The sequence below is a fragment of the Neolamprologus brichardi genome, chromosome 15 (genome assembly GCF_056152115.1).
Source record: "Neolamprologus brichardi isolate AB-2024 chromosome 15, ASM5615211v1, whole genome shotgun sequence".
Lineage (NCBI taxonomy): Eukaryota > Metazoa > Chordata > Actinopteri > Cichliformes > Cichlidae > Neolamprologus > Neolamprologus brichardi.
The window spans coordinates 24,210,590-24,227,685 of NC_142118.1; the positions used below are offsets into that span (position 1 = coordinate 24,210,590).

The window sequence follows — 17,096 nt, forward strand, 5'->3', positions numbered from 1 at the left end:
TTCACGCAACGAGCCTGAGCCTGTTATTTCTGAGCCTGTATTGTTTTAAAGGTGGTTTCAGGGTTTAAGCCATAGACTGTACATAAAAGATGGCTGCAGATAATGCGATGTCACACACTGGTATCTAAAGTCCTTGAACTTTTCCTTGAACTTGGCATTTTAGCTGTTGCTGTATTTTTCTCAAAAGCAGATGTAGTGAGTGAAGTATGGATCTAAGGAAACCATCCTGAAATATGCGCCGCTTTAGCCTTCTTTTTGACGGGTACATGGTTTCTAAAATGAATGTCATGTTGTGCACAATAAGACGTAAACCCAGTGATAACCCAGACAATGTTTTCCCCATTTCCTGCCACTGCGCTCTGAACCTGAAGTGTGTACAAGGACAGGAGAATGTCGCATTTAAGCGTCATTTAAGTTACTGACCCTCATTAGCGGCTCGCGGGCCAGAGCGACAGCTGGACAGCTGTGCCACACCTCACTGTCACTCTGGATATGTGGTCAAGTTGCACATATTTACAGATGCCTCACTAAGACAGTCCTGAGCCTCACTGCCGTGGAGTGTAAGCCAACCACAACAAGGTAATCAACAACCTTTGATTTATATTGAGATTTATATTGAAAACGAACGATATATAAATATAACAATAACAAGGTTTTGTTTCACATACCATTCAGCCTGAACCTCTGATCAGAGATTTTACATTCAGTCATTCACATGAGAGCAAAGGCCTGATGATGTAAGTCGTGGGTTATCTTAACCCCCACTCACAGCTGACCAGTGCTGACATTTTCCTGCTGAGGTCGATGTAAAGTTATCCTGTTCCATCAGGTGAAGACTCTTTGGGTTTTATCTCTTTTCACCATTTAATGTGAAATGGTATTATTATTATTATGGTAAATAATCTTTACCATTAGGGACTCTTTTTGTGCCACAAGTCTTAATAGACTTAATTTTGGAATAAGACACGTTGGTTTGCGTCTGTTTGTTCTTACGAGAACATCTTGTGCTTCTCCGTGAGTCACATTTACGTAATGCAGGCTGCTCTCCTGTCTGCTAACAGGAACAGGCTAATTAGATTTTGTGGAATTGTTATGATGAAGGGAGGAAGGGAGGGAGCAGGTGACCGGGCTGAGAGTGTCCCAGCGGGGGGGCCAAGTGAATTTACCGAGACTGAGAAGAACCAACGGAGAGGTGATGAAGCTCTAAAACACATCCGTCAGCTTCAGTTTTACTGTCCATGTCATTTTGATCCTGTAGTTTCCCACCCTCATCGCGCATGTTTCTACTTCTACGGTTACATCCAACGTTTACTGTTTAAAGTTTAACTTGCTACGTGGCAAATTAGGTGTGGGTCTGAACAGTTAAAGGAATCAGATGCAGCCAGATTTTACAGAAGCTCCAGGGATCTCCGTCACACATACGCGTCGCTTTCCCGACACGACACACACCTGCTGATTTGAGTTCTGTACATGTGTGTATGAGTGGGCTCTTGATAATCTGTAATAAATTATTTGATTATGATATATATTGCTATGGAAAATATAGCCATACATTGCATTGCACTACTCTCAGAAAATAGTGCAACGTCTTTCTGACGCCTATTGCTGGCTTGGGGTCGCAAGCAGGTCGGTTGCTTGAGACGTCTCCATGAAACATCACTGCAGGAGCAAGAAGAGTCCGAGAGGGAAAGCTGATGCAACATCTGGTAAAGAAAAGAAAACTTGAATTTCCTTTTTTTTCTGAGGAGCAGCAAGAGTTTAGGAGAAGACTGCAGGTGAGGATGGCCACAAATAAGGCCGTGATCAGGGCCTATGCCAGCTTTCAGAGCAGGTTTCAGGTTTTACAGAGAGAACTGGTGTCATGTTGTGAACCTGTTGCAAAACTGTTTCCCAGGCTGATAGCAGGCAGCAGGAGTGGTTCAAACACGGACCTGATTCAGGCTCCGTCTTATTCTGATTTGGTTTTGCTCAGTAAACTTCAGCTGCAGTCAGACTGTGATCACAGCGCATCACACCAGCACAAAACACGATTAATCATGTGGAAGCGCTGCTATTGTCCAGATGGAGGTCTGTGAAACACGGGGACACCCCGAGGTTTCCACTCCTTAATGAACTGTTGCTCATTGCTGTGACTCATTCTGCAGAGTCAGGATTTAAACCACAGCAGCAACACCCCCCCCCCCCATTTCCCCGCTGACCTGACTCATACGTACTAGGCATGCTGGACTTTTATTTTCCACTGTCATTGCCAGCTCAAGCCTTTCACTGGGACGGTGGAAAGTCACTTGTTTGAAAATCAGTTTCATGTGATGCAGGATGGGAAACCTCAGAGATGCCAGTCATGGTAGATGCTGCTAAATTTAGATCTTTGTCTCCTGCAGCAGCCACTGAGGATGAGCACCGTGGTCTCTCACAGCGGGGAGATCAGGGTGGTCAAACAGGTGGTCCTTCTGCTGTGACTTAATCAATCTGTTTTACCTGCAGAGTTTATCAGGTAAAACTGATGCAGGACACACAGCAGTTTAAAATCAGCTCAGCCGCTTTACGAACGGAGTGAGCGAATGAGTAATGCGGCTAATTCTGGCTCTGTAAGTAAAGCAGATAAACAAGCTGCTCGATTTGCTTCTACTTTGCATTTTATTGGCAGAGAACACATTGTTATTGTTGCTCAGTCATGTTCATTTAAGGGTGAGAAGCCAAAATGATCGAGGTTATAATTCAATAAATTGTGCAGCCTTATCAAATATACTGTACAAAGACTCAGATTTCTTGGAGTCTGTTCGATGAGTCTGTGGTGGTTCTGATCACCTGTGACTGTGGGAATTACGCGCATCTGAACAAAGATGGACTTTATCAGAACCACATCATGGACTGAACTGAAGGTTTTCAGAAATGTAGACCCAAACCACGATTAGACCCAACAAGAGAATGAGATGGATACATGTGTCCAGCTGTTTGAATTTCCTCTTGAGCCCTGAGCGGTCGAGGAGTTACGGTAAAATCCCGGCGGAGCTCATTTTTCATGCCACTCTGTGAGTACTTGGTGCTATTATGGTACACCAACTATCACTGCAGAGCACGGGTACTCTTTTTTCCAAAACCGTTTGATTTTCGTCTCTAACACAAACATTAACAGAGTTACAGTAAAGTGTGCTTGTACACTGACCACCAGGTTCATGGTTCAAAAACGGTTAAGACCTCACTAACGTCAAGGAAACATGTATTGATCTCAGACACTCAAAGCTTTCTGAGCTTAGAGACACTGACTTGAAGCTCAGACACATGAACACTGCTCAGCGGATGATGGAGGAAAATTCAAATGACTGCAGCTAGAATTTAGATTTGAATTGAACTCAGTTCAATTTAATTTAATTTATGCAGCGCCAAATCAAAACAACAGTTGCCTCAAGGTGCTTTATATTGTAAGGTAGACCCTACAATAATACATACAGAGAAAAACCCAACAATCGTACTATGACCTTATGAGCAAGCACTTTGGCGACAGCGACAGCGGAAAGGAAGAGGTGGGCCGAGGCTGCAGACTTGAGCATAAAGCATCAGCTGCAGTCAGAGGTGTTGGAGCTGGAGTCTCTGTGATTCATTGTCACACACATATTTATGGTCTTCATTTATTAACAGAGCTCATGAAAGCGCGGCTGGGCGTCCCGTCGCTCATGCACACTGCTGTGCATGTGTAGATTTCTGTGGGAAGCGGACCCGGTTTGTTGGTCTGGACTTGGTTTGCACCTCCGTGCGTCACACTCGCTGCTCCCAGAGTCAGTAAGGCGTCATGGTCTCGTATCAAAGGCTTGCTTCGCTCTAACCTGGTCCAGGTTTACATTTAAAAAGTGGCACTAATTCTTCTGCTTCACTTTAAGTTTGGTCGCCTGTCAAACGGAAACCTACCCGGGGCGAGCGAGCCTGGGAGTCGTGGCTGAGTTTAGCGACTTTCCTTTCATCCCACATTCTTGTATTCCCAGGCCAGTTGTCCTCTGCTGTCCTACGCTCAGCTTAGTGCTTTTACATTCCTCCGCTACGACTCACAGTCAGCGAACAGAGTATCTATTCAGCCCGGCCAGGGTCCACCTGCTGGAAGCAACCCGTGTGTTTGCTTTAGTGCTTTTACAAGAAACCCGAAGCCTGCTGGACGCTGTAATGGACAGAGCTAAGCATTTCATATAGAGGAGCAATTACAGGTGGAGCAAACCTAGTCAAAGCGAAGCAGAGCGAGCGAGACTAATCAAGCATCATGCTAGATGGCACCCGCTGAGGCGAGGATGTGTTTGCCTGAGTTAAAACATTTGAGCTAAGAAGTCAGAAGTGTTTTTCTGTGCACCAAACCAAAAGCGACACATCCAGGGATCAGGGTTAGTTTCTCCGGCCTCCGCTGGATGTTTAAAGGATCATCTGCAGGTCCTACTAAGTTTTAAAAACTGTAAATATAGCAGATACTAGGATAATTACATCCAGTAGATGGAATACTCCAGAAAAAGGGTTTAGCTGGTAAAAGAGAGGCCCTGTTTTAATGATGGCTTTGTGGGAATTTGTGGGCACTGGTGCGTAAGTGTTGGTCTTCGTACAGTGAATGCATTGAGTGTGTGTCACCTGATTCAGCAGTTAAAACAGTACCTGGTCTAAAAGCTCTGCAGGTCTATCCGTTTGCAAACGTGAGCGTGTGCAGATGTTCTTCTATATTTCTGATCTGTTGATCAGTTTCAGTAACGTGGCTAAAACATATTACACCTTTCACAACCAAAGTTTGACACTAAAGCAGATTTATTGCTTTTCTCTGCAGAGCTTACACGGTTCCGTTCATGCGTTTTTGTTTTTGTTTCTCCTGCAGATGAAGAAGGAGCTGAATGATAACGAGTCCATCAGTCAGGAGGTGGTTGGGAACGCCCACATCGAAAACTATGCCTTAAAATTATTCCTCTACGCTGACAACGAGGACAGAGCAGGACGATTCCACAAGTGAGAACTGAGCCGCTCCTTAAGTGTGTGTGTGTGTGTGTGTGTAGGTTTGTGTGCACTTACTAGCAGGACTTTGAAGTTGACTTTGGCCTATAATCATAACATCCCAGAAGAGTGTAATGGCCCTGTGTAACTGGTTTGTCAGTGTAATGATTTAATCATTGAATGATGCTCTGATTAGTCCAATTAGAAACTTTGAGGTATTTAAACCTTCAGTTCATGATGGAGTCTAAACATTAGATTGCCATTACAAAGGACTTGATGTGAGATTTGTATTCACGAGTACAAGTACTTCATGGAAGGAGTCGTCTTGCAGGAAGAACCACAGAGCAGCTCCCAGCCCGCAAAACCACACAGTCCTGCTGTTTCTCTGCTCAAAAAAATATCTCAAACCTCAGTGAATAAGCGGGATGCACAGACTACCTGGTGCACTGGTGTTCTGTGGACCACAAAAATATGATCTGTGACTTTGAAAATGTGAGCACAGCTTCTGTCAAAAGAAACTCAGTTTCTCAGATAAAGGTAATATTCAGATTCCAGTTAGACCCGTAACTCATACTGTGGGCTCTATAAGACCAGCTTTGCATGATTCAGTGTTCAAAATAATTCTTCTTATTCTCATACTGGGCCACAGTGCAGCTCATCCTTGCTTTGAACCAAGAGGTTTTACTTGCCCATCCAAGAATGAAAGTTTGTAATTATTAATAAATTGATTAGTGACGGTCTGATGTTTTATTCACACATGGTTTAATTATGACCTTCCTCTCTAATCTGATCATTCACGAGGGAGGTCAGTATCTAACCGGGTCACTGGAAGGGTTTGTTAGAGGATTTCACTGGATATTTTTTCTTTTTTTTATTAGTTTCTTTGAGTCTTGATGTTTTTCCTCTGACAGAAGACATATTGGAAACACTTTACGTCTTTCATACTGCAGCTCCTCAGTCTTTCCTCACTCTGAAACACAATATTAGGCTCCTCCCACACTCGTGCATGAGGGGGCCGTATCAGGGCTATCCCCACTCAGTGATGTCAGCGAGAGCCAAGAGTAGAAAGGCCTGGGTGAAGCAGAGAGTTTAGAGCAGGCTGAATTCCTCACATCTGCACACTGAGCTCATTATTTGAAACTCTGCCCGTGTTTTTAATATGAACTTACACGAATGGAGCAGAATTCATGGCAGAAAATAAGCACAGCCGCCTCCCTTTCCGCCTCACAGTGTCACAGTGGGAAATTTTCCGGAATGTTCAGGAATATTCAGGAATGCTGCTCCTTGCTGCGTGTCCACGCTCAGTTTCTGCCATCACCATCAGATGGTCGACGGCCCTGTTGGGGACGGTCTTGGTCTCGGGGGACTTCTGTGTCCGTACATCCAGTTCCAGACCGTTTGGTGGAAAGCAGGTCACATCTCCTTCCATGGAAGCAGTAACTCAGGCATCGTGTGGAAATATGCTGCCTATTTAGGTCAGGGAACCACCTCAGCCTGTTGATCTTCATTCAGCGTTCAGCTGAGAGTGTTTTAGCAGAGATGTTTCTGCTGCTAATCACAGTGTTTACACCCATCACAGCTTTAACCTTTGGAGCTAATTGAACCAATGAAGATGGATTAAAACCAAAAACATTAGTTTGTAATCATTACTCTTCTGTTAGTGACTCTGGTTGTGTTAAATGCTATTTAACGGGGAAGAATAACATGACACCAGGTTATTGGAACATTTGATTTGGGGGATTTTTCTGGAAAATGTGTGTTTCTTACTTTTTTCCTTTGTAATTTCCCCTTCCCCCTGTTTATCACCTGGAATGAGACTGCCCAACAGGAAACACCTTGGAAATAATCAGAAGTGTTTATACGTTCTCCACATGATTTCAATGCGTTCTTTGTTTGTCTTATCTGCGTTTCTAATGATACATTAAGTGAGGCTGGCCAAATATTTCAGTCAGGAGTTCAATCTTTGTTTTCTTTGCTTTGTCTTTAAAAAGTTGGACCCTGTGTCTGACTCAGACACACCATTTCCTAGGAATGAGACAAAGAACAACAAAACAGAAGCACCTGCAACTCTGTGCAACTGCTGTAACAAAGAAATCCACCATGCCTGCATGACAAAGTGACGTCAGATACCCGCTTATCCTCCCATTACCTGGATTCAGGTACCCAACAGCAGCTATTGGGCTGAGCTAGTTATCTGGTTGTGAGTTCACCTGGAGTTTCCCTCACACGTTCACATGAAAGGTGCGGCGCTGGTCCATCCATGCTTCTGACCAATAGGAAGCATGGATGAACAGGTTGATGAAGTCTCAGCATGAACACAGCTGCTGTAGACAATGCAGCAGTCTAAGCATGTCCGAGGAGAAGCTTTGGTCAGCAGCATTGTTTAAGATCTGCTGTATTAATAAAGTTTTAAAAGAATTTGAAGCCGATAGAAAGATAGTCATCAGTAATACAGTGACATCATCACCACAGCAGAATCCAAAGGACTTATTATTTCATTAAATTAATTAAATCTGCTCATCCTTAAGGAAAACACCTGTTCCAACATCCCGCAAGTTTGCAACTTTATCACTGCACACTTTATTACCTCCCCGAGCCCGGTTCTGCCTGAGGTTTCTTCCTGTTAAAAGGGGGTTTAATTCAATTCAATTCAATAGCATAATGTCAATTCAATAGCATATCAGTAGCATTCAGATCTGCTAAAAAGACAGAAACTTGCATGACGTCTCCTCTGTGAACTCTGGAGAGTCTGCGCTTTGACCTTTGACCCGGGAGAAACGCGCAGAGTCGGTTTCCCTTTCTGTCAGTCATCCTGCAGCAGCTCATGCAGGATGAATGGATGCAGGCGACGTGTCTCTGGATTTGTTTGTGGTGTAAACACAGCCCAAAAGCTGTTTCCAGCAGGTATATGAAGCAGGACTGACTCAAGCTTCTGTTCTGCTGCTGGTCAGCAAACCCGCCTGCGGTTTTACAAGCAGCAGCGGTCTGCTGCCAACAGGAGCCTCAGCCGTGTGTTAAGTCACTCCTGAACACACACACGCACACAAACACACGTGCACACGGTCACACGGATATACATGCAGACATGTATATAGAGGTGTAAATGCGTACGTGTTTACATGTCTTCATTTTGAGTCACACAGCCGAATGTTTCTTGGAAACTTCCCACTCTGCACTACAAGGAGCCTATTCTTTGTCCTTACCTGTGTGCGTGCGTGCGTGCGTGCGTGTGTGATGATGGGTTGCTGTGGTTACCAAACGTATCTACTCTTCAAACCAGAGAGCCCGGCCAGCCTCAACATCTAACGCAAGCACATGCTGTTTAAAATCTTTTACCAAGAGTCAGATAACAGATAAAGAAGTAAACAAAAAGTAAACAATACTAAGCAAATAATTAACTAGTAATAATGTATATGTTAGTTTAATAAACAACAATAAAAGCTTAGTAAAGGTTTACAGTGACGTTAGAGGTAAAATGAGTAACGCTGTTATACAGAAATAGAAGATCCATCCCCTCCAGCCTAAGTGGCATTTTTAAGGCCCTGCCCCAGCTCATGTGGGTGGGACAGTAATGGAAACAAAAATGCTGATAACTGAAAGATAATCTGCAGTCCTCAAAACACAAATGTTTGGCTCTCGACCTGCACCAGCCAAAGTTTTAAAGGTGCTTTCTTTTTTAAAACAATGATCCAACTGTAATAACTCTAAGCCAACATATATTACGCCGTTTTATACGAACAGTAACATATCTGAGTTCATGTGATTGTAAGACACTTTTAAAGCTCGAGTGAGTTTATACAGTGACTTTTTGATGGGCGGAGCAATGTAATCATGCACAGACTGATTTGTGCGTTTAGAACACAGAAGTCCAAACATGGAGCTAGTTGCCCAAAAAAATACAAAGTCACCAATTTGGGATTTCTTTGGCTTCAAACCGAAAGATTCAAAGAGGCTACAATGTAGCTTGCCATCGCCAGTGTGTGAATGGGCGTGTGAATGGGTGAATGACTGAATGTAGTGTGAAGTGCTTTGGGGTCCTTAGGGACTAGATTCGTAGAAAAGCGCTATACAAATGCAGGCCATTTACCTGAGCCATTTACCATGAGAGCCATGAGCTCTGTGATTTTTTTTTGTTGTTGTTGTTGCTTATATCCTACTCCTGAACAGTGGATCAGTGCAGTTTATGGATGTGTGACAGTAGAAACTACGAATCCTTTGTGAAGGATATTTAACAGACTTGTTTATCGCTCAGTGATGGAACAGTAAGAGACTAATGGACGTTCTTCCATCTTATTCATTCACTTCTGTTCTGCCCATTTTTTTCAACCCCCTTTTCTTCCAACCTTTCCTCCTTCATATATCCCATGATTCCTGCCGTCTGTCCCCCTCCTCTGCCTCTTTCCTTCCTCCAGGAACATGATCAAGTCGTTCTACACTTCAAGTCTGCTGCTGGATGTCTTATCTGTTTTTGGGGAGCTGTCAGAGGAGGTAAGATAAAGACCCTGCTGGGAGTCCCAGGTTTGATCTTTGCAGAGTTATAATGATGACCAACCCCAATAGGAAGCTCATTTATCAGTTAACTGGCTGAGGGATGATGCTGACTTTATTTAATCATTTATAAATGATCCAATAATCCCCAAAGAGACCAAAACAAACAGAACATTCATCCTGCTGCCGAGGCCTGTCTGTGCAGCCAGATCCCGACAGCAGTCATGCATCTGCTTCTTTCGACTCAGATACGAGAAAGTGACACAGTCGTGACATCGATCAGGTCACTGCACTGTGGGAATGTCATTAAAGAAGACTTCAGGTCATTCACCAATCCCTTCCTTCTGATATTTCATTGTTGTTGTTTTTTGTATGTTGGCTAACAAGTCCATCAGTGATCTGCACTCATAACAGAACTGCTGTGAGGCCTAGCGTTGACTCAGCTGTTGCGATGTATTCAGGGTGCTGCAGATAAACAGACTTTGTATGAATTTGTGCTCTTATCCTCCCGCTAATCTGCAGTTATTAGCGAACCTTTACAGACTGGCTGCACAGCCCGACATTGTTAAAACACAGAACTTTATTTTATTTCGCAGCCAAAAAATTTCAAAGATCCCAAATGTGCCGTGCTGAATTTTCAGGGAAGAAATGCACAAACACGTTAAATATTTCCATTTGATGAGAAGGTGCAGCCACAACACAACAAACCACAAAGTCTGTGTAAACATCAGAGTGAGCAGGCAGTGGAGACAGTCTGAGCAAATTAAGGCTCATCATTGGAAGCAAAGGTTTAAGTTTAGTGGTTATTAGCAGTGGCTGGGAGTTATTTGTGCCTTAAGGTGTGAAACACAGTGCAGCGTTTCCCACAGATTCAGATTACAGTACGTGTGGTGCAGGAGTCCCACACTGTCTAAAATAAGTGATTAATAATTCTGCTCAAATGTGTCGCTGCTCTGAACATCTTATGTGCAGCGTTTGTGATGAAAACATAACGGAGCTGTAGATGTCTCTGCAGCCATCTGCCTGTTATCTCCACCGTCAGCCTGAGGCTCGTCCCTCTGAGGGGCGCTGAGCTCTGCATAGAGGTGTTATGATCGAGAACTGCAGACCATCATGTTGGAGTTCAGCTGTGGGATGAGGTCCTCTTGAGATCAGACACCCAGACAGTGACTGAACTTTCAAAATAAGAGTGGGTAGGCTTATGGCCCAGTGAATTAACAACAGATAATGAGATTCTCCCAGATGGATTGAAAAATGGCCAAAGTATGTGCCCAAATATGTTTCACGACCATTATTGATAAAAGTTCACCCTGTCGTTAGGAAACCCTGCATAGACATTTTCTTTGTATAGCACCAAATCACAACAACAAGGTGCTTAAAGGTGACCGCGTACGAACCTTTACTGTGAAAGTGAGGTATGAACACAGTCCTGCTTAGCTCTGTTCCTGTAAACACCTGGTGTGTGTGATTCCCAGATCACCCAGAAACCATTAAAACACGATGGGGCACTTAGTTCATGTATGGTGAGCTGTCATGTTCCCACACTGAGACCCACTGGTGACTGAGTTTCAGGCAGCAGAAAGAGGTTTTCAGCAGTGTTGCCACCATCTTATGTAACACTGTTACCGTCAGGGACCTTTATACTTAGTAATTGCCTTCAATGTGTTCCCATGTGTGTCAGAATTCATCCCACTGACTTGTTTCTGAGAGAGAAACCGAATCTGTAGCTGCCGTGTAACAGTCTCTGAACCAGACAAGTGAGTCAGTGACTTTGAAAAATACGACTATCCAGTTCAGTATTTTCAGAAAAACTTTTTAAAAATGACTCTAGCCTTTGTAACTGAGGCTGGCACACATTTAATGTCACACATTTCTTCAAAGCAAGCACTCAGATGTCAGGTGATGTCCTGTCTGTCAGCACGTACCACCCGTCATTTATTGATGTTTTTGCTTCCAAGGAGCCAGTTTGTCCTGTAAAGTGGTCTTGAGCAGCAGCTCTCCAGAGTTTCTGAACAATAATCAGTTGTTTTATTTATTTATTTATTTTAATTTTATTTCCAAGAATAAAAAGCCAACTCAAGGGATGAACCAGTGCTGTTCACACAAAACAGACAACTCAGGAACCAGTTTGACATGGAATCTTCTGGCTTTTTGTTATGAGCAGCCTGTGTTTCACAAAAACTCATAATTTGTTCTCATTTTTTTTAGGTGAATCTATAAAAATTGCCTAGGATAACACAGTTAACACCAACAAGGTGATTCCCACAGAGCTATTGACTGAAACCTTGCCATATCTCAGCATGGTGTGGTTTTTAGAACACTAGGTGACTAAAGAAGAAATTAATAACCAAAACAATTGCCTGTAGCAAATAAACAGTATCTGAAAGTTATGTTCTTAAGAAAGAAGAAAGATCCAACTAGACCATACACAAGAGAAGAGAGATGATATGGACCTTCAGTTGATCATTCACTGCTCACTGAAGCCTCATCAGAAATGGTCTCAGTGATAGGACGGCTGTCAGGAAGCAGTTCTTAATGTAGGGAAACGGGGAGAAAAGGCAGAGTTATGAAAACTACATGAACAGGTCTGATGGAGACATGGATCCACATCATGGTCAGTATGTACGAGGAGGTCCAACAGTGAGAGTCTGCAGCCATTTGTGACACAGGGTGGAGATTCTTTCCTGGATATCTGAAACGGAAAAACAGGCAGAAAACCTCAAAACAAGAGCTTCAAGTACTCTTCACGAATCCTGGAGATCTTTTCCTGAAGATACTTAAAGAAATGACAGAAAGCTCAGAGAGCTCAGACTGAAGAATTAAGTTTGTCGTACCTAATGCAGATTTTGAAGCTGGTTAGAATTGTATTGTCTATGTGTCAATGTGGCCACAAACTTTAAGTTGAGAAGAGAGATGACACCATTAGAGGAGATCGTTCCCTTTTAACTCTGTTCATTAAGAACACCATTAATCCTCAATCTGGCCCCAGTCCAGCCCTCCAGTACATTTAGTTTGATGTGCATCCATATTCAGATGTGAAGACACGGCTGCGTAATTTCATGTTAACTTCATCAAGCTGCCAGATCTTTAACTTTATCATTGTTTTCTCTTTCCTCCTGCAGCTGTTGAGTTTTTATGTTCAGGCCTGATATAACAGATACAATTTTGCTTTTACACGAGGAGTCGCTGTTACGCCTGATCAATTGGAATTATTACCCAGTTGTTTCCTCTTCAGTTAGTTCCTCGTTGCTGTGCCTGGCTGAGAGCGTTCACTGGACATAAAAATCTACACGAGCAGAAAGCTCATATGCGTACTTCTTCTACTCCGGCTGTCACCGCACTACATTGTTACTAACAAAGGCAGCGTGGACCATCTGCCTCTGACTATAATTATGTCTCTCCACCATGAGGCCATGAGCCCGCCTGGGGACATTGTCAGCCAATGCATTTTACATTAACAAATTACGGGAATTGAAAGCATTGTGACCCTAATCATGGTACTTCACACTAAAGAGTCAGCAGCTGGGGAAACTACATGTTCCTGAGTCACTCTTTGAAAATCGGATCATCACCTAGAATATAAAAGGATCTGGATTTTTTTTTTTTTTTTTTTTTATACAGTCATGAAAAAGTTTTCACAGTTGTGCACAAAACCTTATCACATGACTGCATGAAGATAATGATGTTTCCACCAAATATGTTGAAAGTAATTCAGAACTGAAGCATTTGTGGCTCATCATATCTTGAAATGTTTAAGGTTTTACCAACCAAATGTCCAAATGAAGATTTAAAGTCCAGTGGTTCCCTCTGTGAATTGCTACGTTATTGTGGTGGAGGAGTTTGTGTGTCCCTGGGATCCCAGGGGGTATGTTATCTGGGGCTTTTGCCCTATGGTAGGGTCATCCATGGCGAATTGTCTGGTCCCTCACCCAGGAACAAACTCTGCCCGGGATGGGGTTAACTGGACCACGCCCCGGAGCCAGGCCCAGGGAGGATGCCCGAGGTCGAGCGCCTGAGGCCAGGCCCAAGTAGTCTATGGGGCCTGGCCAGGCACAGTCCGAAGAGGAAACATAGGTCCAGCTTCCTGTAGGCTGCACCCGACCCGCCCAGCACATACTGCACCCGACCACTGTAGAAAACCTGAAAGGACCAACTCAGATAGGTTTTTTTGTCTTTATGATATTGTTGAGTCTTTTTGCCTTCTACAAAAGTCCTGTTTAGGTGTTAAATGAATGCAAAGACAACAAATTGCCCCGTGAGGGAGCATTTGCTTCCCTCTGCTATGAGTTATTGTTTAACCGAGAGTTTTACAATGTGTGACCTTTCTGTTGAAACTTTTATAGCGGTTACATTCCTGTCTTTCGCTTTGCGTGCTTTAATATCTCAGAGGTGTTTTTCCAGGGATTAAAATGACCGGAGCCTCATCCATCTGCGATGGTAATGCTAAGGCTAAACAAATAGGCGTCAGCTTTCCGTGTTGTTTCTGAGCTGCTTCTGTGAATTGGGCACTTAACTGGAATAAGCAGGAAATTCTCACAGGTCTTATCAGCTTCACTCCTATTGTAATATTTCAAAGATCATTCAGCCTTGATTCACTCTAATGTGCCCCCATTAACACTCTACTGCGTCTCCTCACACCTCCATTGTAGTACATTGTGATCATTCACTGCCTGACACCGAGGACCTGTGACACGCAGTTTATGAATTGTAATGTAAATTCTCTGTGGGCAACTCCAAGCAAAGGCAGATGCGCACTGATCATAAATTTTACATCACTCACACCTGAGTGCGAACCAGTGCATAATTGAGGTTTAGTGCCCAACTTTGTACCTGTTAACCCCACAGGTAGAACTTTGTTACTCTGACTCTATAGTCATATAGGGGACTGAGCCACTGGATAAATACCTCTAACAGCTTTATGTATGTTTTCTTTTCTGGGTTGGATGGATGGAACTTTATTCATCCCTTGGGTAGGTTCCTTCGGGAAATTCAGTACCTGAACCTTGAACCTTGGGACTGAAGTATTTTTATTTTCTTTAACTTCAAATTGAACAGCTTACATCTTTTTATACCCTTCAAAACTACTTACCTGCTTCTTTGTCTTCAGGCCTTCAGCAGTTATACCCTCCCATTTAAAATCCAGGTCCTAAAAGTTGGCCCAAATTAAACCAGTAATGCTTTTTTCATTTCAGACTCAGTTTTAGTATGTTTTCTCTACTTATCAGTAGAATAAATTACACCTTCCTTTCTCTGGCCCTGCTTTAAAAGCTAACCTGATTCACATTAGGTCCATGTTCTAGAGTACCGATGGAAATCGGATAGCCAACAGAATGAGACCTGAATGTAACAAACCCACAGCAGACCCCAGTGCATGTTCATGCTTCCTGCCGGCGCCTGCTGTGTAGCCACCATCTCAGCCACCATTTGGGTCAGCTCCTTCCACGGTTGGCCTAGTTGCAGACCCGGGTGCATTTTCATGCTCTGCAGCATTTCTTTATTAATGGTTGCATGTTCACACACTGTTGGCTGCAGCTCTCTCTCTCTCGCTGCCAACCACACACACACTGACAATAACCACCATCCTGCAGGACTCAGTACCGTATTTAAGTCGGCGGGGCATGATTGCGGATGCCGTTCAGGTGCGTCTGCCTTCCCTGCATGGCACCGCAAGCCACGCCCTGCCACACTGAATAAATATCCCAGCACTTGGTGAGAGGAAGGATCTGTCAGTCTTTTCAGCTCCATTCACCTCACTCATGGACAAGACCTACAGACACTCAGTTCAATTCAATTCAATTTTATTTATATAGCGCCAAATCACAACAAAAGTCGCCTCAAGGCGCTTCATAGATACAGAGAAAAACCCAACAATCATATGACCCCCTATGAGCAAGCACTTTGGCGACAGTGGGAAGGAAAAACTCCCTTTTAACAGGAAGAAACCTCCGGCAGAACCAGGCTCAGGGAGGGGCGGGGCCATCTGCTGCGACCGGTTGGGGTGAGAGAAGGAAGACAGGATAAAAGACATGCTGTGGAAGAGAGACAGAGGTTAATAACAGATATGATTCAATGCAGAGAGGTCTGTTAATACATAGTGAGCGAGAAAGGTGACTGGAAAAGAAAAACTCAATGCATCATGGGAATCCCCCGGCAGCCTACATCTATTGCAGCATAACTAAGGGGGGATTCAGGGTCACCTGGTCCAGCCCTAACTATATGCTTTAGCAAAAAGGAAAGTTTTAAGCCTAATCTTAAAAGTAGAGATAGTGTCTGTCTCCCGAATCCAAACTGGAAGCTGGTTCCACAGAAGAGGGGCCTGAAAACTGAAGGCTCTCCCTCCCATTCTACTTTTAAATACTCTAGGAACAACAAGTAGGCCTGCAGAGCGGGAGCGAAGTGCTCTAATAGGGTAATATGGTACTACAAGGTCATTAAGATAAGATGGGGCCTGATTATTTAAGACCTTGTATGTGAGGAGCAGGATTTTGAATTCAATTCTGGATTTAACAGGAAGCCAATGAAGGGAAGCCAAAACAGGAGAAATATGCTCTCTCTTTCTAGTCCCTGTCAGTACTCTTGCTGCAGCATTTTGGATTAGCTGAAGGCTTTTCAGTGAGTTTTTTGGACATCCTGATAATAATGAATTGCAGTAGTCCAGCCTGGAAGTAATAAATGCATAAACTAGTTTTTCAGCGTCACTCTGAGACAGGATATTTCTAATTTTAGAGATGTTGCGCAAATGGAAGAACGCAGTCTTACATATTTGTTTAATATGTGCGTTGAAGGACATATCCTGGTCAAAAATGACTCCAAGGTTCCTCCAAGGCACTCATCCCTGACCCGGAGTTGGTACTCCATCTTTTCTAGCTGAGGAATCGTGGCTTTGACTGTGTTAATCCCACCTTCAAACCACCCCAGTGCAAGGTAGAGGTCAGCACCCGACAAAGAGAACCACGTCATCAGCAAAAGCAAAGATAAAATCCTGAGTAAACACCCTCCACTCCTCAACTGTGCCTGTCCACGAGTCCAAGTCTGTCCAAGAGTTACGAACAGAATCTTTGATAAAGCAGAGCCCTCACAAGAATGAGTCTTACTTTTTGTTGGCGGTGTAAACCCAGTCCTGTACAGCTGTACTGGGACCAGAAACTAATAAAGCTAAGCAAAGCTCACACTTCATGCAGTTATACAGTTTGCCTCGCTCTCAGAGCACGCTGGCATGTGACAGGTGCAGCAAACAATTTCTGCCTTCTTGTCTTTGTTTGGGGACCAAACATAACACGTTTGTCAAGTGCCGCTTGGATTAGGACTTCCAATATAGCAGTTCTAGCTCTGCTTTTTATATGTCGCGTGCCCAGGTCACAGTCTGGCTGTCTCAGGTAGATCCGGTGACGTCCACAATGTTCCAGTGACTTCCAGTCTGGAAAGTTCCTCATCCAGATCATGACTGCAGCTACAAAACTTTTTTAACAAAGAGAGCCCCTATCCCGCATTGCTGGTGTATGACAATGAATTTAGGACCCGTGGTAAACATCAGCAGAATAAATGGTTCCACTTGTTAAAATTAGATTGGTGAAATTGGGTGCTTTTGAACGGAGCACCCTGGGACCCACAAACATTTCTATTTTTAAGAAGACCTAATTAAAGGAGAATTG

General features: G+C 43.6%; 1 protein-coding gene across 3 annotated transcripts in view; it reads left to right on the forward strand.

Annotated features, from left to right (window-relative positions):
• vta1 (vesicle (multivesicular body) trafficking 1) overlaps positions 1-17,096 on the forward strand; it is a 60,653-nt gene that overhangs the window by 14,791 nt on the left and 28,766 nt on the right. For all 3 annotated transcript variants that reach the window (XM_006793456.3, XM_035908942.2, XM_006793457.3), the window contains exons 3-4: positions 4,844-4,971; positions 9,369-9,444. In XM_006793456.3, coding sequence (XP_006793519.1) covers positions 4,844-4,971; positions 9,369-9,444 — 204 coding nt within the window. The remainder of the gene's footprint in view (positions 1-4,843; positions 4,972-9,368; positions 9,445-17,096) is intronic.